Source organism: Pan paniscus, chromosome 6, assembly GCF_029289425.2.
Source record: "Pan paniscus chromosome 6, NHGRI_mPanPan1-v2.0_pri, whole genome shotgun sequence".
Lineage (NCBI taxonomy): Eukaryota > Metazoa > Chordata > Mammalia > Primates > Hominidae > Pan > Pan paniscus.
The window spans coordinates 10,388,751-10,411,154 of NC_073255.2; the positions used below are offsets into that span (position 1 = coordinate 10,388,751).

The 22,404-nt window shown below is 55.6% G+C and overlaps 2 protein-coding genes across 2 annotated transcripts in view; both read right to left on the reverse strand.

Moving 5' to 3' along the window:
* The window catches only part of TNRC18 (trinucleotide repeat containing 18), a 117,986-nt gene extending 117,249 nt beyond the window's left edge, over positions 1-737 (reverse strand). The window contains exon 1 of the mRNA XM_055114888.3: positions 261-737. The gene's annotated coding sequence lies outside the window, so the exon portion shown is untranslated. The remainder of the gene's footprint in view (positions 1-260) is intronic.
* A 509-nt stretch (positions 738-1,246) lies between these two features.
* On the reverse strand, positions 1,247-22,115 carry LOC130541645 (uncharacterized). Its single transcript, XM_063605611.1, has one exon. It carries the CDS (start codon positions 3,208-3,210, stop codon positions 2,545-2,547), a length of 666 nt encoding a protein of 221 aa, XP_063461681.1. The 5' UTR covers positions 3,211-22,115; the 3' UTR covers positions 1,247-2,544.
* Positions 22,116-22,404: the final 289 nt, after the last annotated feature.

Here is a 22,404-nt window from a genome sequence, read left to right on the forward strand (position 1 = left end):
AGAGGAAGTAGCCGCCAAGCCCAAAAAGTGCTTGGCTGGCCACGGCGGCCGTAGGGGGAAGGGAGCCCCAATCCCCCAGACTTTGTACTTTTATTTTGCGCTTTCAGCAAAATCCTTTCTGGGTTGAGTAGCCGTGAGCTGCCCGCGGCCGACCTACCTGACCGAGGGCGCAGGGAGTGCGGACCACGCCAGCAGGACTGTCCTGGGGGCCCCCGCACCCTCTCTCTGCAGCCCCCCGAGCCCGGCTAGGCATTACGTACCCTGGAAAGGAAGCTTGGAGGGGCAGAAATCCTTCCAATCCTGCCTCGAAGAGCAACTGCAGTGATAAGATTTTAATTAAAACAAGAGAAGCCCGCTCTTTCGCCCCGCGCTGCGGACTCAGCGTTTTCGCATTGCCCGTTCTGTTTTTTTTAAATCAATTTTTAAGGCAACTTTTTGGGAGGGGGGAAAAATGAGCGAGTTAGTGCCCATTCGTTCTATTTTCTTTTCTCCACTTTTAGAAAAAAGTGGGGGGAGGCTTCGAGAACGAACTGGGGGGTGTCTAATTTAATTCCAGGATAAATTTGAGGAAAAAAGTTCAGCCTCTTGAGGGCAGTTTCAAGTTGCCCTTCCTGGAGCTTCCTGCGTTGGTTTCTAGGCTGCCCTCTTTTGGAAGCTGTAGCTCCGCTGGGGAGGAGGGAGGAGTGAGAAGGAAAGAAAGGAACGAAAATAGCCGGAGCCGAGGGGAACAAGCCACGGTGTCCGCGTTTGGAGCTGGGCGTGCGGGTCTCAGTGGCGGCCTCGGCATTCGGGGCGGCGGGAGGCGCCCGGTGCATCCCCGGGACGGCCAGGAGCAAAGACGGAGAGGAGAGGGGGGTTAGAGAAAGGAGGTATTGTGTCTGTGTGCCTTAGGGGAGGAGGGGACTGCAGGAATCGAATAAACGCAGTCGAGCTGCGCGGGGCTGCTGGAAGCCCAGGCGGGGGAAGGGGGCCGTGTGTGGGGGCGCAGAGCGCCCTTGAGCCTTACGCAGAGGTCTTGTGTGTTCCTAGTTAAGCCCTCCCACGCCCGAGGCCCCATCGCTTCCTCTCCACCCTCTTTACCCACCAATATTCCAAGCCCAGATCCTAATTCCCCACCGCATTACCCCGCCCTGGATTTGGGGAATGTTTTTCTTTATTTTAATATAGCTCAAGGAAAAAATATGTATATCCTGAGAGATTTGGGGTGGGGAAAACAAAAGCTTTGCGGAGTAGAAAAAACAAAGGCTTATTTTTATAAATGTTTAATGTTTTCACCCCCTGGATGCTCCGAGACGCCGTAATTGTGACGGCGGGGTACGTGTGCCATAAATCATTTAGTTGCTAATAAAAATTCTGCCTGTTTGCCCTGGATTTGCCAATGGCGTTTGCATTTTTCAAGTGTGCGCCTCGGCGGTGTGACGAACCCAGCCGGTATTTCATTAGGGCCGCGGTTCGGGGCAGAGAAGGTCCCCTCCCCGCCTGGGCTTTGTGCGCCCAGCCCCCTTGCACCGGCCCTTCCCTACCTGCCCCTGGCACCCACTCCATATTTGCGCGGCCCTGCAGCCACCGGAGTCCGGCCGGGGAGCAGGGCCTGGGGACGCGGTGGTGGTGGTGGCTCCCAGTTCCTGGCCACCAGGCGGGGCGGCCAGGACGCATCCTGCCCACGCGGTTTTCCAGGGCTGCCGCGTGCTTGGGGGCGCGGGCGGGCCACGCGGAGAGGCCACCTGCCCGGGCCAGTCTGTACGCTCCGTGATCTTCGCCCGCTCCCCGGCCCCGCGCCCTGGTGTCCCTGCAGTCGCTGAGTAAACAGCGACTGGGAGCCATCTTGGGGCGGAGGACCGATCCCAAGCGAAGTAGTAGTGGCTGCAGCCCGGGTGCCCCCATTCGTAAAGGGGAGCCTCTAGGACATCCCTAACTAGGCTTCAGGGTCCAGGGAAACGCCCTCCCCAGTATGGCTGGCCACATTGAAATGTAAAAACCAGGCCTGGGCGCTGTGGCCATAGGGCACAGGCCATAGACCACCAGGTCCAGCCGCCATCTTCCGCGCCCCACCCCCATTCCATCCCCTCCCCACCCCCTCATACTTTTGTTTACCCAGCGGGATAGGTGGCCAAAAACTGTGGACGCAATTGAGTGAAAGTGCGTGTGTGTGTGTGTGTGCGCGCGCGCGCGCGCGTGTCTGTGTGTGTGTGTGTGTGTGTGTTTGACTGGGTAGAAAATCGGCTGGGGGTTGGGGGGGTCTTCCTTGTAGCCCCAAGCCGCAGCTGCGGGAGAATCTGCCCTGGCTAGCCGAGGCCCGGCCCAGCGTGCTTCTCCGCGGCCAGCCTGGGCCACCGGAGCCGAGGCCTTTCCTGTGTTCCTAGGCCGCTGGCTCCGGCCTCCGCTCCCTGGACGCCTCCCGACTGACAAAATTCTCCGTCTTTGTTTTAAAACCAAAGGACAGGCCAACCTTGAGCCCGGCCGTCACCCCTGTCGCGCTTTTGTTGGCGCAGGCTCGGCCCCCTACACCGGGCTGGTGCAGCTCCCGCGATCAGACGGTCTCTCTCAATTCGGCGTTGAACCCGGTTCTTCCCAAATTCTGGTATTGCTGGCCGCTTGGACACGTTCTCCCCTTATCCCTCCCCCAGCGGGGAAAGAAAAAGCCAGGATCCTTTCCTTGGCGCGGCCACCCGAGCCACTCCACCCGTCGCGCCAACCGCCTTTCCAGGTGGGGACCAAAGCCCCCACTCTCCGCTGGCATCTCACTGAAGGGCACCCCCCTGAGGGATTGCCAGCTTTTGCTGCCAGCTGAGAGGCCGTGTGGCTGGGTGTCTTAAGCGCCGGTTTCCGCAGGTCCCGTGTCTGGCGGGCGCGGCTAAAACCCGGAGAGGCTGTGCCCGGGAAAGCCACGTTCGCCGTCCCCTCGCTGCGACAGGCCCAGCCGCGATACAGCGCCAAGTCTAGGTCGGGCCAACCCAGCCAGGAGCTGCCCGGACCTGCCTGAAAGACCAGGGACGCGGCGCCAGCGCCCCACACCCCACCGAGACCAGGGCGCAAGGCGGGCAGAATTCGGACTGATGCGCCAGGCCCAGCCCCGATGGATTCTAGCTCCTCTCGGCCCCGCCTCCGGCCCTGGCCTCTTCCTCCAGCCGGGGTCGGGTCCTCCACTCCACTGTTTGGCTGGGAAAGGACCAAGACGCCCTCAGTGCGCAGGGGGCCGGCTGCGGCCATAAATCTCCGGGCGGGCCCTCCTTCCCGCTGCTCACGCCGGGGTGCTCCGGGCCGGTCTCGTGTCCCGGGCCACGCCGCGCACCCTGCTCACCCCATCACGGCCTGGGGACCCGGAGACTGCGCAGGGAACCACGCCAGGAGCTTCTCCGTTCACCAAAGAGAGGGAACGGCCTCGTTCCTCGGTGTCAACACCATCCATCTCTGAGGGCGCTGGACCCTGAGGTGGCCCGAGCTTCACAGGATCACCGCCTTGGGGTAGGGGCGCCCGGGCCTGGCATTTCCTCCTAGGAAGGCTCGGTGAGACTGGGATGGGCATGCGGCTCTCCGCTCGAGCCCAACTCCGGTGCCACCTGCACCACGGAGGGGCGACGCCAGGGTCAGGGTCAGAGCGGCTTCTCAGAATTCAGCTTGCCACCTCTCCGCGGACCCTGCCTTCATCTCGTGCCTCCTCAGAGCCCTCTGCGGGCGCATGAAGGGCCTTTTTTTTTTTTTTTTTTTTTTTTTTTTGGCACAGGTGGACCAACGGGGGGTGTGACTGTGGGCACCGTGCGCAGAGGCGGAGGCTCATCTGGTTCCCACCCTCCGTGCCGCTGGATGCCCCAGGATTTTCTCCAACCGGGGTCCCGGCTTGGAGCCCTCCTTGGCTGCGAGCTTTGGCTCAGCAATGGGGAAAGCGGGAATGGGTCTCGCCCTTGTGGCTGCCTGGTGGAAGCGGCGGTTTTGACACACGAATAGTCGTGGGGAGCAGATCCAGAGAGGGTGCATTTGCAATAATAACGCTTAGTTTATCTCTGCCAGAGGGGCGGGAACAGGCCTTCGCGCTGGTGTCTTACATCAGCCAAGCAAACCATGGGCGCGATTGGAGCCAACCACCTCCAGCGGGGTTTTGCTCCAGACTTAAGGTGCACGGAAACCGGAGCATTCAGCCCTTCATGGGTGCCTCCCGAAAACCTCACCATGCCAGTGACACGACTGCAAACGGCGGGTGGCACATGCCGGGGGCTTGGGATGGGAGGGTTTGGAAACCTCGCTCCAAGGACGCCCTCACCCAAGGAGCTTCGGCTCCTTCCTAAAATTTCTAGAAGCACTTTTGGAGGGACCGAGGGCTTCCGGCCGGGCCCAGAGGAATTTGAGCGCTTGCCCGGGCAGGCAGAAGCGCAGCCTGGGAGTGGAGAGGCTGCTGGGCCACATTCCGGCCCAGCTTCCCCCGCTAGGCCCCAGCCCTGCCGCGGCGCCCCAGGAAGCACCTCCGAAAACAAAGCGCTGTGGTTTCAGCCCAAGGTTAAAGTCCACCGCGAGCGTGTTTTTCCCCCCTCCAGAATCTAAGAGCGATAGCGTTTCTCCAAATAAACCGCCAATAAATCAGCTCCCGGGGGCGCCTGCTGAAGAGCTCTGGTGACCTTGGGGGATGGTTTTTCTGCCTGACCCGTCCGAGCACAGGCTTTGGGGAGGAGGGCGCAGTGTCAGCCCTACCCCCTCCAGAGAGACGCGGAAGAGGGAATGGCCAAGGGAATTCGTGGGTGATTACAGCAGTACGTGTGTACCCAGAGGAGATGGGAGAGGCTTGGAATGGGGGAAAGGGGCGACTGTGGTTATCCGGGGGCCTGCAGTGCGCGGGTCAGGAGGCGTTTGTGATTGCGAGGAGGGCTGCTTGCTGTCGGTTCAGCGATTGCTGGAGCGCCGGCGGTGTCGGCACAGGTCTAGGCATGGGGAAAGCACCACTGGGGACAGACACGGCCGCTTTGGGGCCCCGAGTCTTTGTCTGCCTGGGACTGGATGTGTTTGTGTCGGTGTGACTAATGGGATTTATGGATGTCAGTGCCAGGGTGACTGATGAAGGGCTTGGCAGCACGTGTGTTTGGGGAGAGGCGCTGCACCTAGGTGGGGAGTGGGTGCCCCGGGAGAGGACTGTCCCTTCTCTTAGAGGTTCCTTCCCCCACCCCCTCCCTGCCGGCTCCCAGCTTTGTTTAGGCCTCTGAACCCCTCCGGGGCAGGCCTGTGCACGCCGAGTTCTGCAGCAAATTCCACGCCCAGCCTGTCCCTCAGAGGCACCTCTGCACGCCCCACCTCTCCTAGCCCCACCTCCCCAGCACACGCCACGCGTCCCAAATCCAGGCTGTCCCACCCCCTTCCCAGGCAGAGCCTTCCCAGTTTGCTCTTTTCCCATCTGAACTCCTTATGGTGTGCTCTGAGCCCTGCTTCAGGCAGGCTTTGACGACCCTATGGTTTGGGTACCGGCATACCCATTTAACAGATGAGAAAGTTGAGATGCAGAAAGGAGATGTGACAAGCCCACGCAGCCAGGAAGTAGCAGGCACCCTGAACTAAACCAGGCAGCTTGCTGGGGACCCCACTGTGGAGGCCCTGTGCCTCTGGGAGCCCCCAGCCTGGCTGAGACTCACTTAGAGAAGGTAGAGGCAAAGGCCACTCCCATGACACAGGACACAACCTGCCACCCTTGTACTGTGCGTTATAACCATCAGTCCTCCCTGCCACTCGATAAGGGCTGTCTCCTTTCCTGACCTGGCATGAGGAAGGAGGGGGGCAGTGAAGGTCACAGGACTAGTAGGAGAGCCTGGTTTGGCCTGGGGCAGGGTGGGGTGCTGAGGTCAAGGTAACCCAGGGGTCACTTTGGAGATCAGGAGAGCCGTGGCTGGAAAGCAGGAGCTCCTGTGTGATTCCACAGAACCTAGCGCAGACTCAGGTTCAGGACAAACCTGGAGAATCCATATCCCCTCTCCCTTGGGATCATCTTTTTTTTTTTTTTTTTTTTTTTTTTTTTTTTTTTTTTTTTTTGGAGAGACGGGGGTCTCACTATGTTACCCAGGCTGGTCTTGAACTCCTGGCCTCAAGCAATCCTCCCACCTCAGCCTCCCAAAGTGCTGGGATTACAGGCCCAAACCACCAAGCTTGGCCTCCCTTGGGGTCTCTTCTTTTTTTCTTTTTGAGACAGGGACTCGTTCTGTCGCCCAGGCTGGAGTGCAGCGGCACAACCGCAGCTCGCTGCAGCCTCAGCCTCTCGGGCTCAAAAAATCCTTCCGCCTCAGCCTCCCAAGTAGCTGGGACTGCAGATGCATGCCACCACGCCAGGCTAGCTTTTTATTTATTTTTTAATGTTTTATAGAGCTTGGTGGGGAGGGCGGGTCTCGTGATGTGCAGGCTGGTCTTGAACTCCTGGCTTCAAGCAGTCCTCCCTCCTCGGCCTCTCAGAGTGCTGGGAGCCACTCACAGGTGTGAGCCACCACGCCCAGCAGAGCTTCGTTTCCCAATCTAGGAGTCTGTCATACAAAAAGGCATCCCGGTTTTCTCTCTCTCTCTCTCTCTCTCACACAGACACACAGACACACACACACACACACACACACACACACACACACACAGAGTCACCTCCCCCCGCCTTTTTTTCCTTTTTATCCTTCTTTGGCATTTTCTTTCAAGCAGAAAATAAAAACATTTCCCATGGCTACAGCTTTGAAAGCTTCCCTCTCCTATCAGCCTCCATCCCACACCCACCCCAATGTCAATCCATTTCTAGAGCCAGCGTCAAGTCAAAAACAAACCCACAAAGATCAAGCCTGACAGGCCCCTCCCGGCTGCCCTCCACTCTCTCTTCATGTATTGGTCTGCCTTCACCCCAGAGAGGAGCACGAGGTAGGAATCCTATCATACACACACACACACACACACACACACAGAGGCACACACACATACAGGCACACACACACAGGCGCTCACACACCAGCTTCTATGGCCATGGAGACTCTAAAGAACCTTCTAAGCCAGGCGCAGTGGCTCACACCTGTAATCCCAGCATTTTGGGAGGCCGAGGCGGGCGGATCACCTGAGGTCGGGAGTTTGAGACCAGCCTGGCCAACATGGTGAAACCCACGTCTCTACTAAAAATACAAGAATTAGCCGGGCTTGGTGGCGGGTGCCTGTAGTCCCAGCTACTCAGGAGGCTGAGGCAGGAGAATTGCTTGAACTCGAGAGGTGGAGGCTGCAGTGAGGCGAGATCATGCCATTGCACTACAGCCTGGGCAACAGAGCAAGACTCCATTCCAAAAAAACAAAACAAGAATCTTCTAGAGCCGCTCCTGCCAGAAAGACCTGTTCACTTGGTTCCATCTGCTGGAGGGGTCCGGTTGTCCCCCACCTGCCCCTGCCTTCCTCACCTGGCCCCATTCCCGCAGATCCTCCTCTGTTGTAGATTGAAGAAAGTCCCCCCCAAATTCATGTATTTGATTCCTAACCCCCAATACCTTGAAATGTGACCTTATTTGGAGTGACGGTCATTGCAGATGTAATTAAGATCAGGTCACACTGGAGTCCGGTGGGCCCTAATTCCTTATGATGTCCTTATAAAAAGAAGACATTTGGGCTGGGTGCAGTGGCCCATGCCTGTAATCCCGGCATTTTGGGAGGCTGAGGCAGGAGGATTGCTTAAGCCCAGGAGTTCGAGACCAGCCTGGGTAAGACCCTGCCTCTACAGATTTTTTTTTTCAATTAGCCAGGCATGGTGGCACATGCCTGTAGTCCCAGCAACTTAGGAGGCTGAGGTGGGAAGATGGCTTGAGCCCAGGAGGTCGAGGCTGCAGTGAGCTGTGATCATGCCACAGCACTTCAGCCTGGGCAATAGAGCAAGATCCTATCACCAATAAAAGGAGGTGTTTGGAATCAAACTATGGAGGGAAGACAAAGTAGAAAGATGTAGAGGGGGGTGGACACACCAGAGAGGCCTGGGACAGACACCTCAAGCCCTGCCAACACCTGCCACCTTGGACTAGAGGCTTGATCTTGGACTTCAAGCCTCTAGAATGGTAAGAGAATAAATTTCTGTTGTTTAAACCACCAGTTAGTGACACCTCACTGTAGCAGCTTAAAGAGACTCAGACACCATCCCAAATCTAAGAGCCTACAAGGGTCAAGTGGGAACCATTGACTCTTGTAGCTCCTGGCAGTTCCAGCCAGCTATCTCCAGGGTGCCAGATCTGCTGTTGTTCCTGGGAAGCTGGTGTATCAGTCAGAATAGGCCAGGTTATGCTGCAGTGACAAACATCCCCTACATCTCAATGGCTTGATGCAACACAGAAAAACGTATTCTCCTCTTCACATTGTCAACACAGCCCGGGCGCTGCTCCCAGGCTGCTGACCTCCTTGTGGTGTCTGGCCAGCCTGAGCCAGTTAGAGTTCACGAGTTGTCCACCTCCATGTGAGGTCACCACGGGGCATGCACAGACTCCCATGTCCCTGGTGCTCACAGCCCACACGATCACACTTAGCTGAGGGGTGCTGGAGAGGAGAGTCTTGCTGTGCCCGGGAAGCGGAGAAAAAACAGGTATTGGTGAGTTTAGACAATGTTGGCCACACTTGCAAAGCCACATCTCCTGAGTTGCTAACTTTGGCACTTCTTTTAAAATTGTGGTAAAATACACATCACATTTACCCATCTTAATTGTCCTCCCGATCCTTTTTTTTTTTTTTTTTTTGAGACAGAGTCTCACTCTTGTCGCCCAGGCTGGAGTGCAGTGGCACTATCTCGGCTCACTGCGAGCTCCACATCCCAGGTTCACGCCATTCTCCTGCCTCAGCCTCCCGAGTAGCTGGGACTACAGGCGCCCGCCACCATGCCCGGCTAATTTTTTTGTATTTTTAGTAGAGACAGGGTTTCACCGTGTTAGCCAGGATGGTCTCGATCTCCTGACCTCATGATCCGCCCGCCTCGGCCTCCCAAAGTGCTGGGATTACAGGTGTGAGCCACCGTGCTCGGCCCCCGCCCCCTTTTTTTTTAGATGGAGTCTTCGGTGGCGAAATCTCGGCTCACTGCAACCTCTGCCTCCCAGGTTCAAGTGATTCTCCTGCCTCAGCCTCCCAAGTAGTTGGGATTACAGGCACCCGCCACCACGCCCGGCTAATTTTTTGTATTTTCAGTAGAGATGGGATTTCGCTATGTTGGCCAGGCTGGTCTCAAACTCCTGACCTCAGGTGATCCACCCACCTCGGCCTCCCAAAGTGCTGGGATTCCAGGTGTGCGCCACCGCACCCGGCCACCGTCTTAACCCTTTTTAAGTGCACAGGTCAGTGGTTCAAGCACATTCGCCTTGTTATGCAGCCATCACCACCATCCATCTCCAGAGCTGTTTTCTGTCTTCCCAAACTGAAACCCTGTCCCCTTTAAACACTCCCGATTCCCCTCTCCCAGCCCCTGGCTATTGTACTTTCTGTCTCTATGAATTTAATAACCCTAGAAACCCCGTATGAGTGGAATCATACAATATCTGTCCTTTAGTCTGGCTTATTCACTCAGCATAATGTCCTCAGGGTTTGTCCATATCACAGCGGGTGGCAGAATTTCCTTCCTCTTCGGGGCTGAATAATATTCTGATATTCCCAACATGCTTGTCACCTCTACAAGCCTGTGAGGCTGTGTGAGCTTCCCAGGGTCCCCAGAATAAAAACTGGGTGGTTTACACAACTGAAACTTAATTGCCTTACAGTTCTGGAGACTGGAGTTCGAGATCAAGGAGTGGGAAGGGCTGGTTCCTCCTGAGGCCTCTCTCCTTAGCTTGTAGACGCCGTCTTCTCCCTACGTCCTCACATGGTCGTCCCTCTGTGCGTGTCTGTGTCCTAATCTCCTCTTCTTATAAGGACATCAGGCATATTGGATTAGGGCCCAACCTAATAACTTCATTTTAATTTAATCGTCTCTTTTAAAGACCGTATTTCCAAATACAGTCACACTCAGAGGAATTAGGGGTTAGGACTTCAACATATGAATTTGCGAGGGACATAATTCAGCCTATATCAGAGGCTCTTCATTTTATTGTTTTATTTTACTTTTTGAGACAGGGTCTCACTTGTCACCCAGGCTGGGGTGCAGTGGTACAATCATAGCTCACTGCAGCCCCAATCTCCTGGGCTCAAGCGATCCTCCCACCTCAGCCTCCTGGGTAGCTGGGACTACAGGCGTGTGCCACTACAGCCAGCTAATTTTTTATTTTTTGGAGAGACAGGGTCTTACTATGTTGCCCAGGCTGGTCTCAAACTCCTGGCCTCAAGCGATCTTCCTGCCTTGGCCTTCAAAAGTGCAGTGATGACAGGCGTGTCCCTCACTTTATTCTATCACTCTCTCCCCCATGCCTGGCCCATCAGACCTCAGTGAATGTCCATTCAATGAATGAATGAAGTGATGTCATCTCGGTAGGGTTTTCAAGGATGAATAGGCGTTTGCTAGGCAGAGAAGGCACAGAGGGCATTCCAGCCTTAAAGAACAGCCTAGGCCAAGGCCTGGAAGCCTCCCAGCGGGGCTCTCTGTCTCGCAGGTCACATGCCAGACCTGGGGCAGGGAAGAGAGCTGTGGTCCCTCTCAGTCCGCAGAGGCCAGCCAACCTGCTCCCCATGAGCTGGAGCCCAGCCAGCCTCCACAAGGACCAGGACCCCAGTGCCTCTGCTCACAGGAGCTGGCTCAGATGATTTTCGCTATGTCTTTTACCCTTCACGCCTGGGTGGCTTGAGCGTATTTATTTAACTTTCATTGTATTGGTGTTTTTGTTGAAAGCGTAGGAATTATTCATGGCCGGTTTCGGTTCTCTTCTGGCAATGACCGCATCTTCCTATGCAAGGTACAAATTACCTGTCAGGCCAGTTCACCATCAGTCAGGAGCTGTGACCCAGCCCCAAGCCACCGAGGCTCAGCTGCTCTGGAAGATGGGTCTGGCTGGAGGTGGTGGGGCCTGAATAGGTCTTTGTCCCCCAAGTTGCCAAGGATAGGGAACATGGATGGGAAACAAGGGGATTGGCCCAGGAACAAATCCTCCCTCTGCGATCCTGCTCAGTCTACCTGGCCACTCAGTACTCAGTCTTCTCATCTGTAAAATGGGCATTGGAGTGAGTGTCTGGCATGGCGGGCCATCCACATTGTCACCCACTGGTGTCACCCACTGCCTGGGTGAGCCTGGGCACATGGGTGCCCTCTGTCACCTCCAAGGAAAGGAGACAGAGATACTCATAGAGAAGAGAAACTGAAAACAGAAGGGACACAGAAGGGCTTAGAGGATACGTCCTCAGCTAATCTGGCCCCCTGGGTTGGGGTGGCATGAGAACACAGCCCTAAAAAGTTCCTCCTATTGAAAGATGGGGTCATCTGGGCACAGTGGTTCATGCCTGTAATCCCAGCGCTTTGCCAGGCCAAGGCAGAGGGATCCTTTCAGCCCAGGAATTTGAGATCAGCCTGGGCAACATAGCAAGATCCCATCTATACAAAAAAAAAATTAGCCAGGTATGGTGGTGCACTCCTGTAGTCCCAGCTACTCAGGAGGCTCTCTTGTGCCCAGAGTTCGAGGCTGCAGTGAGCCATGATCATGCCACTGCACTCCAGCCTAGGTGACAGAGCAAGACATTATCTTTAAAAAAAAAAGAAAAAGAAAAAGGTGTGGTCAGCTGGGCACAGTGGTTCACACCTGTAAACCCAGCATTCTTTGAGGCCAAGGTAGGAGGATAGCTTGAGGCTAGAAGTTTGAGACCAGCCAGGACAACATAGCAAGACCTTGTCTCCACAAAAACAAACAAAAAGAATCAGCTGGGTGTGGCAGCTCACACCTGTAGTCCAGCTACTTGGGAGGCTAAGGCAGGAGGACCACTTGAGCCCAAGCATTGGAGGCTGCAGCAAGCTATGATTGCACCACTATACTCTGGCCTGGGCAACAAAGTGAGACTCTCTAAAAAATAAAAAAAAATAGCTAAAACACAGGGTTTGGCAGAAAAGGATATCTGAGGCTATGCTTCATAAAACTCCAACAGGTGCAGGCCGGGCGTGGTGGCTCACGCCTGTAATCCCAGCACTTTGGGAGGCTGAGGCAGGTGGATCACCTGAGGTCAGGAATTCGAGACCAGCTTGACCAACATGGTGAAACTCTGTCTCTACTAAAAATACAAAAATTAGCTAGGCCTGGTGGCATGTGCCTGTAGTCCCAGCTACTTGGGAGGTTGAGACAGGGGAATTGCTTGAACCCAGGAGTTGGAGGTTGCAGTGCAGTGAGCCAAGATCATGCCACTGCACTCCAGCCTGGGCCACAGAGTGAGACTGTCAAAAAACAAAAAAAACTCCAACAGGTGCAGAACCCGGTTTCACACATTTTCCAGACCTGCCCATGTGGGGACCACAGCAATGAGACACTGATCAATGTTTAACAAGTTCTCAGGTGGCTTCAGCCTGAGGTGGGGGTGGGGGATAAGGAGAGAACCTGATGTGTAGCCTCTGCGAATGTCTGTGGTGTAAATTCTCCCAGCTTCAAGCTACCAACGTGATGTCACTGAACTGAGACTTGGGAAGAGATGTGTAGTCCCTCACTTATGTAGCATTTCCACCACAGATAACTGTAGCATCCGGCGGTGCTGGCTTTCACTGCATGAGTAACCCCCAGGAGAAAACCACCCAGCTGAGCCCATCCTGACTTTCTGACCTGCAAAATTGTGAGCAAAATAAGGGGATGGTTCTAAACTGCTACATTTTGTAGCAATTTGAAGCACAGTACGAGTCACTAGTGGGGCCACTGAGTCCAGTGTGGGATGATGCTTAAAGGGGTGGAGGGGCCGAACCAGGCCAGAGCACCTTTCACCTACGCCTGACTGGGAGAATCCATGCCAGTCTGACGTGCTCCAGCCCTGCCAACATCGTGAGAAAAAGCCAGTGACAAGGCTGACAGCCCTCTGGAAGGGTCTCTCATGGGCCTCAGTGGCCGCTGCTCCTGGGACAGAAAGCCCCCACAGGGCTTTAGCAGGAGCCAGGGGGATTTGTGGGCAAGTTGCCCACCTCCGTGCCATGCTGACTCCTGCCACACTAAATACCCGCCCAGCCCCACACCGCCTCAGACACAGGGTGAAGAGGCCAGGACAGGGCTGGCCAGGGGCCCTGGTTTAAAATAGCAGCCGCCAGTCCTTTGTTTTGTCTGCAATGCAGCTCTGCCGGTCTAGCTCCTGCTTTGATGTTGGTATTTAAGCCTCTTCTGGGAACCTGAACCTTCCCCAAGCACATCAGAAACCCACACTCGGGCACATACATACATGCACGCACACACATGCATGCTCACCTGCTCCCCTGAGAAGCCAGAGGAGGTAGCCTCAGGCTCCAGAGCTGTCGCCCACCTCTGCCCAGGTCCCCCTCCAGATCTGTATTAGTGTCCCGTGGCTGCCGTAACAAACCTGCACTCACTGGGGGCTTCAAACAACAGAAACTGGCTGGACACGGTGGCTTACAACTGCAGTCCCAGCTACTCAGGAGGCTGAGGCAGGAGGATGTCTTGAGCCCAGGAGGTCAAGGCTGCAGTGAGCTGTGATCACGCTACTGTACTCCAGCCTGGGTGACAGGAAGACCCTATCTCAAAAAAAAGAAAAAAAATCAGAAATTTACTGTCTCCTGGAAGTCAGAATTCTGAGATCAGCGTGTTGGCAGGGCCGTGGCCTTCCAAGTCTCTGGGTGGACTCTCTCCTTGTCTCTTCCCGGCTTCTCGTGGTGCCAGTCATCCTTAGCATTCCTCTGTTGTTTTTCTTCTTTTTTAAAAATAAAGGCCAGGGCCAGTGGCTCACACCTGGAATCCCAGCACTTTGGGAGGCCGAGGCGGGCGGATCACTTAAGGACAGGAGTTCGAGACCAGCCTGGCCAACATGGCAAAACCCTGTCTCTACCAAAGTGAGCTATGTTTGCACTACTATACTCCAGCCTGGGTGACAGAGCAAGACCCTATCCCAAAAAATAAAAATAAAAGCTATGATTGCAGTGGTGCAATCACAGCTCTCTGCAGCCTCAACTTCCCAGGCTCAAGCCATCCTCCCGCCTCAGTCTCTCAAGTATCTGGGACTGCAGGCACCCATGACCACGCCCAGCTAATTTTTTTTTTAATTTTTTTTGTAGAGATGGGGGTCTCACTATGTTCGTCTCAAACTCCAGGCTTCAAGCAATCCTCCCACCTCAGCCTCCCAAAGTGCTGGGATTACAGGCATGAGCCATCATGCCTGGCCTCTTGAGACCTTGTCTCTAGGGAAAAAAAAAAAAAAAAAACCCACACACACAAAAAACAACTCCATCTGGCAGAGTAAGAGGGTGAGAGGCCAGGAATGGGATGTGCCCACCTCTGACCCCCAGAGCCCCAGCCCTTAGTGTCTTGGGAGGACAAGGCATGTCTGGTACAAGGGGCAACAATAAGCAGGAACTGGGGTGGGCACTGCTGGTTCCGCTCTCATCCCTCTGATAGTGCCCTGGGCCCTGTACCCACACCCCAGGTTGCAGAGAGCCCCCCCGCCCCACCCCCACCTGGCCGCCGGGAAGTCTAGCTGGGCCAGGCGGGTTCTGCCGGGAACTGCCCTCCCTGAGCCTGAGGCCCCCCTGCCCCCCCTCCCCGCCATGGATCCAGCAGGTGTTTGCCTGTCTGACCCCCGTGCTGGGAACATGGCTTCCCCTGCTTGGAAAGTCTTCACTGTCTCCAGCCCCTCAGCCCCTCCTGGGGCTCCTGGGGTCCACTTCCTCAGCTGTCTTCCTCCCCCCAGACTGAGACCCCTTTGGGGTAGGACCTGGGTGCTGGGTGAGCTGGGCTGGCGCAGAGCTGGGAACGGGCAGGCCTTCACTGACCCACTTATGACCCCACGGTCATCAGAGCCATCGGGGCCCTAGGGCTCAAGGGCAGGGCTGGGGCCCTGGAATTCCCACAGGTGCAGGGGATGATGGCTCGGGGGTGGGGAACAGAGGGGCCCAAGGAGTCAACAGCACCTGAAGGGCCAGAGTGAGGACGTGACAGGCGTCCAGCAGCGCGCCCCACCCATGGCCCTGGACTTAGCCTCAAACCAGAAAGGAGTGTGGGCTGTGGGTGCATGGTCCTGAGAAGGTGGCACCGTCATGCTTGCTTCACGAGAAGCCCCGCTCACCCACCTATGCGGGCACTGCCATCCTCACCCTGCATGGGTTCCACCCCTGACTGGCACACAGTGGGTGCTATGCCCAGTAGGTGCACCCCAACATGGTGGCAGAAGTGGCATTGGGCTTAAAGGCTAAGATCTGATCGGGAGAGAACCCCATTCACCTCTCAAAACCCTAGACACCACCCCAGTCACAGGAACAGATAGGGAGGTGTCGGAGGGAGGCTGGGCTGCCCTCTACGACAAAAGAACGTCCTGGCAATAAGAACTGCTCAATAGTGGCACATGGGGCAGCCCAACGTCCAGCAACAGAGGGATGGACCAGTTGTGGTTTATTAATTTTTTTTTTTGAGATGGAGTCTCTCTGTCACCCAAGCCGGAGTGTCGTGGCTCGATCTCGGCTCACTGCAACCTCCACCTCCCGGGTTCAAGCAATTCTCCTGCCTCAGCCTCCCAAGTAGCTGGGATTACAGGTGTGCACCACCACACCCAGCTAATTTTTGTATTTTTAGTAGAGACGGGATTTCACCATGTTGGCCAAGCTGGTCTCAAACTCCTGACCTCAGGTGATCCACCTGCCTTGGCCTCTCAAAGTGCTGGGATTACAGGTGTGAGCCACCACGCCCGGCCCAGTTGTGGTATTTTCATACTTGGGAATATGATTCAGCCTTAAAAAGGAGCAAAGTCCTGATCTGTGCTATGCCATGGGTGTGCCTCGAAAACATTCCAGCCGGACACAAAAGGTCACCTATAAAATGATCCCATTTATATGAAATGTCCAGAATAGGCAAATAACAGAAGCTGACTGGGGGTTGCCAGGGGCCTGTGGGAGTGAGTGTTTAACAGATACGGGGTTCCTTTGGGGGCAATGGAAACGTCTTAGAACTAGATAGAGGTGGTGCGTGCACAGCACTGTGAATGTGCTACCTGCCACTGATTTGTTCGCTTTGAAATGGGGAATTTTATTTTTTGAGGTCTTGCTCTGTCACCCAGGCTGGAGTGCGGTAGTGGTGTGATCTTGGCTCACTGCAACCTCAAACTCCTGGGCTCAAGAGATCCTCCCACCTCAGCCTCCCGCGTAGCTGGGACTACAGGCATGCGCCACCATGCCTGGCTAATTTTGTGTATTTTTTTTAATAGAGACAGGGTTTTGCCATGTTACTCAAGCTGGTCTCAAAACTCCTGGGCTCAAGCGATTTTCCCTCCTTGGCCTCCCAAAGTGCTTGGATGACAGGCCTGAGCCACCTCACCAGCCTGTGAATTTTATGTCATGGGAATTTTACACCAATTACGAAAAAAAAAAGGCACAGCCCTCAGCAGTGGTGAGCCCTCACTGTTGGGAACAGAAAACCAAGGCCTGGCTGCTGGAAATGGGGCTAAGAGGGTCTCAGAGGCCTTCCTCGTACACACCTGCCCTATCTTCCAGACCCTCCCAGAGTGGGTGGTGGTCCCCACAGCTCCATAGCGGCCCCTCTTTCCCCCAGGGTTGCTGCCAAGGCTGGCCGACCCTCCACCAGGTCTCCCTACCCCAGCCCAGCCTCTCCTTCCTCTGCCACCCCCCTCCCTGCCCCCACAGCCAAAGCTTGGGCAGCACTGGTCCCCGGCACATCCCACGTCCCGGCCTCCTGGAACTCCCTTCCTGCCATTCCCTCTTCCTGGAAAACCCTTTCCGTCGCCCACCCTGACTTCTCTTGTCATCCCGAAAGGCCCAGCATGAGGGACACCTCCCCAGAGAAGCCCTCCCTGGGTTGGGCAGGTAAGACCCTCTCCCACGGGCTCTGGGTCCCCAGTCCCTGCTGCAGCCCTGGGCAGCTGTGCCCTGCTGTGTGATCTGTCAGGCAGCAGCTGTCATAGGCGACTGCCTGCAAGTGGCCTGGGGCCAACATCTGCCTAAGGGTTTCCCATCCCAGCTCAGCCCCCAGCTTGCAGTGTGACCCAGAGTGGACCCCCAGCTCCTCTGAACCCCATTTCCTCCCCACAGACAGAGCACCTCCCAGCCTGCCAGGGAAATTTGGGAAGACAGGAAAACATGTTCAGCACAGGGTCTGGCTTGGAAAACAGCAGCCACCATGACTCGGCTGATGCTAAAGGCTTGCTTCCTTTTTTTTCTTTCTTTTCTTCCTTTTTATTATTACTGTTTTTAGAGACAGGGTCTCCCTCTGTCACCCAGGCTGGAGTATAGTGGTGCAATCATAGCTCACTGCAGCCTCAACCTCCCGGGCTCAAGCGATCCTCCTGTCTCATCCTCCTGAGTAGATGGGACTACAGGCATGCACCGCCACGCCCAGCTAATTTTTGATCTTTTTATAGAGACAAGGTCTCGATACTCCTGGCCTCAAACAATCCTCCGGCCCAAGCCTCCCAAGCAGCTGGGACTACAGACACCTGCTATCACACCGAGCTAATTTTTGTATTTTTAGTAGAGATGGATTTTCACCATGTTGACCAAACTGGTCTCAAACTCCTGGGCTCAAGATCTGCCAGCTTCAGCCTCCCAAAGTGCTGGATTACAGGCTTGAGCCACTGCACCCGGCCTATTTTACCATCATTTTTTAAATGAAAAATAAAAGGGAGGGGGATCTTTGGGGATCTGCGTGGGTACTTTGCTCCGCGGCCACAGTGATGTCCCCACGGCCCTGCAGTCCAACTGCATCCCATGCAAAGTATCACTGACAACCATAGCCTGGTACCTGAGCTACATCTGTTCCAGGGACACGTTCTGGAGCTGACACCCCTCCTCACCACCCCCCCTCAAGTCATGCTGCACCACTGCCTCTGCCCCCCAGGATGCCCCGAGAGGGCACCTTCGACCTTCACTCCTGGGTGGGCCACATGGGTGTGGAGGCCAGAGAGGCTTCACCCCTGCAGCGATCCGTCCACCTGGAGAGGGCACCTTGTGCGGTTTAATTTGGTTGCCATCATCCTGGAACCAGGCTGTCCCTGGAGACCTAATCCCTTCTGGGGATTTAAAAGAATCAAACTTGCCAAGGAAGACGTGAGCTTCTGGCCCCAGGCTCTGCCAGCTTCCCATTTTAATTGGGACCATTTTTAGCCCTCACCGGGAGGCTTCCAAAAACCCCCCAGGCATCTCCCTCAGGGCCCACAGGGGTGACGTGTGCCCACCCTATACCAGGAGCTCCCTACCCTCATCTCGGAGCCCCCAGCACCCACACCAGCTGCCCCTTCTATGGGTGGGGCTTTCAGCTCTAGAAGTAAAAGGGAGTTGCCCAAGGCAGACCTGAGCTCAGAGCCTGTGTCCTTGAGGGGCCCTCGGTGGGCAGCAGGTCCCCCTCCTCCCACCCAGAGCCCCCCCTTCCATCCGGAAGTGTTGCCTACCACCGAGGCTACAAAACCCACATCCCAGTCCCTACTCAATGCCCCTGGGACCGACCGACCCGGCGTGCCCGGGAATGCCCCAGTTTTCTCACTGAACACCTTCCATCCAGGCACCCTCTCATCCCTGGGACGGTGGGTCACCCAGCCACCCACAGATAAGCACGGTAGGGGGTTGGAGGGTGTCCCCCGAAAAGACATGTCCACTGGAACCTCAGATAGGCTCTCACTGGGAATAACGGACTCTGCAGATGGAATTAAGGTAAGGCTCTCGAGATAAGCGTGCCTGATTAGAGTGAGCCCTAAATCCAATGACTCCCGTCCTTAAGAGACACAGAGCGCACTCCCACGTAACGAGTGCCTGACGGCCAGGACAGAGACTGCAGAGAGGCAGCGACGGGCCCAGGAGCGCCAAGCGTGGCCCACAGCCACCAGAGGCTGGAGAGAGGCCTGGAAAGGATTCTCCGTGAGAGACTAGAGAAGGAGCCAACCCTGCCTGCACCTTGATCTGAGACTTCTGGCCTCCAGAGCTGTAAGACAATAGGTTTCTGCTGCTGAAGCCACCCAGCGTGTGGGCATTTGTAACCGCGGCACTAGGGAATGAACACAGTAGGTGGGCCAGGCACAGTGACTCACACCTGTAACCCCAGCACTTTGGGAGGCCAAGACAGGAGGATCACTTGAAGCCAGGAGTTCAAGACCAGCCTAGGCAACACGGCGAGACCCCATTTCTACATAATATTGAAAAATTAGCCAGGTGTGGTGATGCACACCTGTAGTCCCAGCTACTCTGGAGGATGAGGTGGGAGGAGCACTGGAGCTCAGGAGTTGGAGACCAGCCTGGGCAACATAGCAAGACCCCTTCTCTACAAAAAATTTAAAAACTAGCTGGGTGTGGTGGCATGCACCTGCAATCCCAGCTACTGAGGAGGCTCAGGCAGGAGGATCTCTTGAGCCTGGGAGTTCAAGGCTGCAGTGAGCCTTGATTGTGCCACTGTACTCCAGCCTGGGAGACACAGTGAGACCCTGTCTTTAAAAAAAAAAAAAAGGCCAGGCACGGTAGCTCACGCCTGTAATCCCAGCACTTTGGGAGGCCGAGGCAGGCAGATCACAAGGTCAGGAGATCGAGACCATCCTGGCTAACATGGTGAAACCCCATCTCTACTAAAAATACAAAAAAATTAGCTGGGCGTGGTGGCGGGCACCTATAGTCCCGCTACTCGGGAGGCTGAGGCAGGAGAATGGCGTGAACCCAGGAGGCAGACCTTGCAATGAGCCGAGATCGCGCCACTGCACTCCAGGCTGGGCGACAGAGCAAGACTCAGTCTCAAAAAAAAAAAAATGCTGGGCACAGTGGCTCACGCCTGTAATTCCAGCACTTCGGGAGGCTGAGGCAGGTGCATCACTTGAGGTCAGGAGTTTGAGACAGCTTGGCCAACATGGTGAAACCCTGTCTCTATTAAAAATACAAAAATTTGGCTAGGCACGGTGGCTCATGCTGGTAATCCCAGCACTATAGAAGGCCGAGGCAGGCAGATCATTTGTGGTCAGTAGCTCAAGACCAGCCTGGCCAACATGGTGAAACCCCATCTCTACTAAAAGTAAAAAAATTAGCTGGGCATGGTGGTGGACGCCTATAATCCCAGCTACTTGGGAGGCTGAGGCAGAAGAATCGCTTAAACTCGGGAGGCAGCGGCTGCAGTGAGCCAAGATCACACCATTGCACTCCACCCTGGGTGACAGAGCGAGGTTCCATCTCAAAAAACAAAAACAAAAATTACCCAGGCGTGATGGCAGACACCTTTAGTCCCAGCTACTCGGGAGGCTGAGGCAGGAGAATCTCTTGAACCCGGGAGGTGGAGGCTTCAGTGAGCCGAGATTGTGCCATTGCACTCCAGCCTGGGCGACAGAGCAACAGAGGGAGACTCCTTCTCAAAACAACAACAACAACAACAAAAAAAATAGTTGCATGTCAATTTTCCCATTGCAGGGGGTTGGATGATGTTCCCCCAAAACTTCCTGTCCACCTGTGACCTCAGAATGTGACCTTATTTGGAAACAGGATCTTTGCAGGTGTCATTGGTTAAGTATCTCAAGAGGAGATCATCCTGGGCTTAGGATGGGCCCTAAATCCAGTGACCCGTGTCCTTCCAAGAAAAGGAGGGGGGCCGGGCGGGCTGGCTCACACCTGTAATCCCACCGCTTTGGGAGGCCAAGGCGGGCGGATCATGAGTTCAGGAGATCGAGACCATCCTGGCTAACACGGTGAAACCCCGTCTCTGCTAAAAACACAAAAAATTAGCCAGGCGTGGTGGCGGGCGCCTGTAGTCCCAGCTACTCAGGAGGCTGAGGCAGAAGAATCACTTGAACCTGGGAGGTGGAGGTTGCAGTGAGCTGAGATCATTCCATTGCACTCCAGCCTAGGTGACAGAGAGAAACTCCATCTCAAAAAGAAAAAAGAAAAGAAAAGGAGGGGACACAGGCACAGAGAAGGCCACGTGACGACGGAGACAGATGGGAGCGATGCAGCTACAGGCCTGGGAACACCGAGGATTTCTGGAGCCTCGGGAAGCTGCAGGGAGGGCTGGAACGGAGCCTCCCCGATGGCCTCCAGAAGGAGCCAGCCCTGCCCACACCTTGAGTTCGGACTGCTGGCCTCCAGCACTGTGCAAGAGCAAACTCCTGTCATTAGAAGCAACCCAGGCTGTGGCCACCTGCCCATCTCCCTAGGAGGTCTGGCTGCTCTCGGATACCTGGAGCCTCCTACCTCAGCTTGCTGGGCACTGACCTTGAGCGTTGCTCCCTCGACCTGCAGTGCTCCCTGCAGTGCCCAACCCCATGGGGGACACAGGAGGTGACTCTCAGAGCCGTCCCCCCGACAGGCCGAGGCTCCTCCCAGGAGAGGACCCCACTGCCCCGCCAGCACTGGACACTGGACACTGTTTTCCGTAAACATTTCTTTGAACTGAATTTCATTCTTCTCACCCAAGAAATCTTTGGAAAACAATGCTGAGGCCAGGGTGGAGTGCCGGGGAGAGGGGATGTTTTAATGGTTTGTGGAGGTTTTTCTGTTTTGTTTTGTTTTGTTTTATTTTTTTCTGGCATTGTCTCTCTCTTCTGATTTCCCTGTAATTGACAGGGAGGAAATGGATCCTGAAAATGGGTTCCTTCCCCACCCCTGGGGGCTCTGAGATCGAAGTGTGGTGGGGCCGGGTGGACAGGACTTGGTGCTCCGAGGTGGGGTCCTTCCTGATTCCCTCCCACCTTCTCCGCCATGCCCCCCTTTACCCAACGGGGCCTGGCCAGGAAGGGGCATACCAGGCGGCTATTCTGGGGGACAGGTCTCCAGGGCACCTGCCCTGCGTGCCCACCCAATGAGGGGTTCCTGGCCTAGAGTTGCCCCCTCAGCATATCCCAGGGGGCTGGTGACCCTGTAGGCCCCTCCACTTTGCTAAAGAGGATACAGGGAGGGTTGGTGGCCCAGAACTCACGAACCACTGCTGACCAGGAATGGCCAAGGGAGGCCCACACAGAACACCCAATCCCACAGCCACCTGCTCTAGTACCACTTGGGGCCCCTCCAGCCACTGGCCTGGCTGCATTTGCTCTCCAAAACTGCCACTTTCTTTTAGTTTTTAAGGGACAGGCTCTTGCTCTGTCACTGAGGCTGGAGTCCAGTGGCACAATCATAGCTCACTGCAGCCTCAAACTCCCGGGCTCAAGCGATTCTCCCACCTCAGCCTCCTGAGTAGCTGGGACCACAGGCACACGCTACCACATTGGGTGTTTGGATGGATGAGTAGATGGGTGGATGGGTGGGTGGGTGGGTAGGTGGATGGGTGGGTGAATGAGTAGATGGGTGAGTGGATGGATGGATGGATGGATGAGTGTGTGGATGGATAGATGGATGGATGGATGGAGAAGTGGATAGATGAGTGAATGGATAGGTGGATGGGT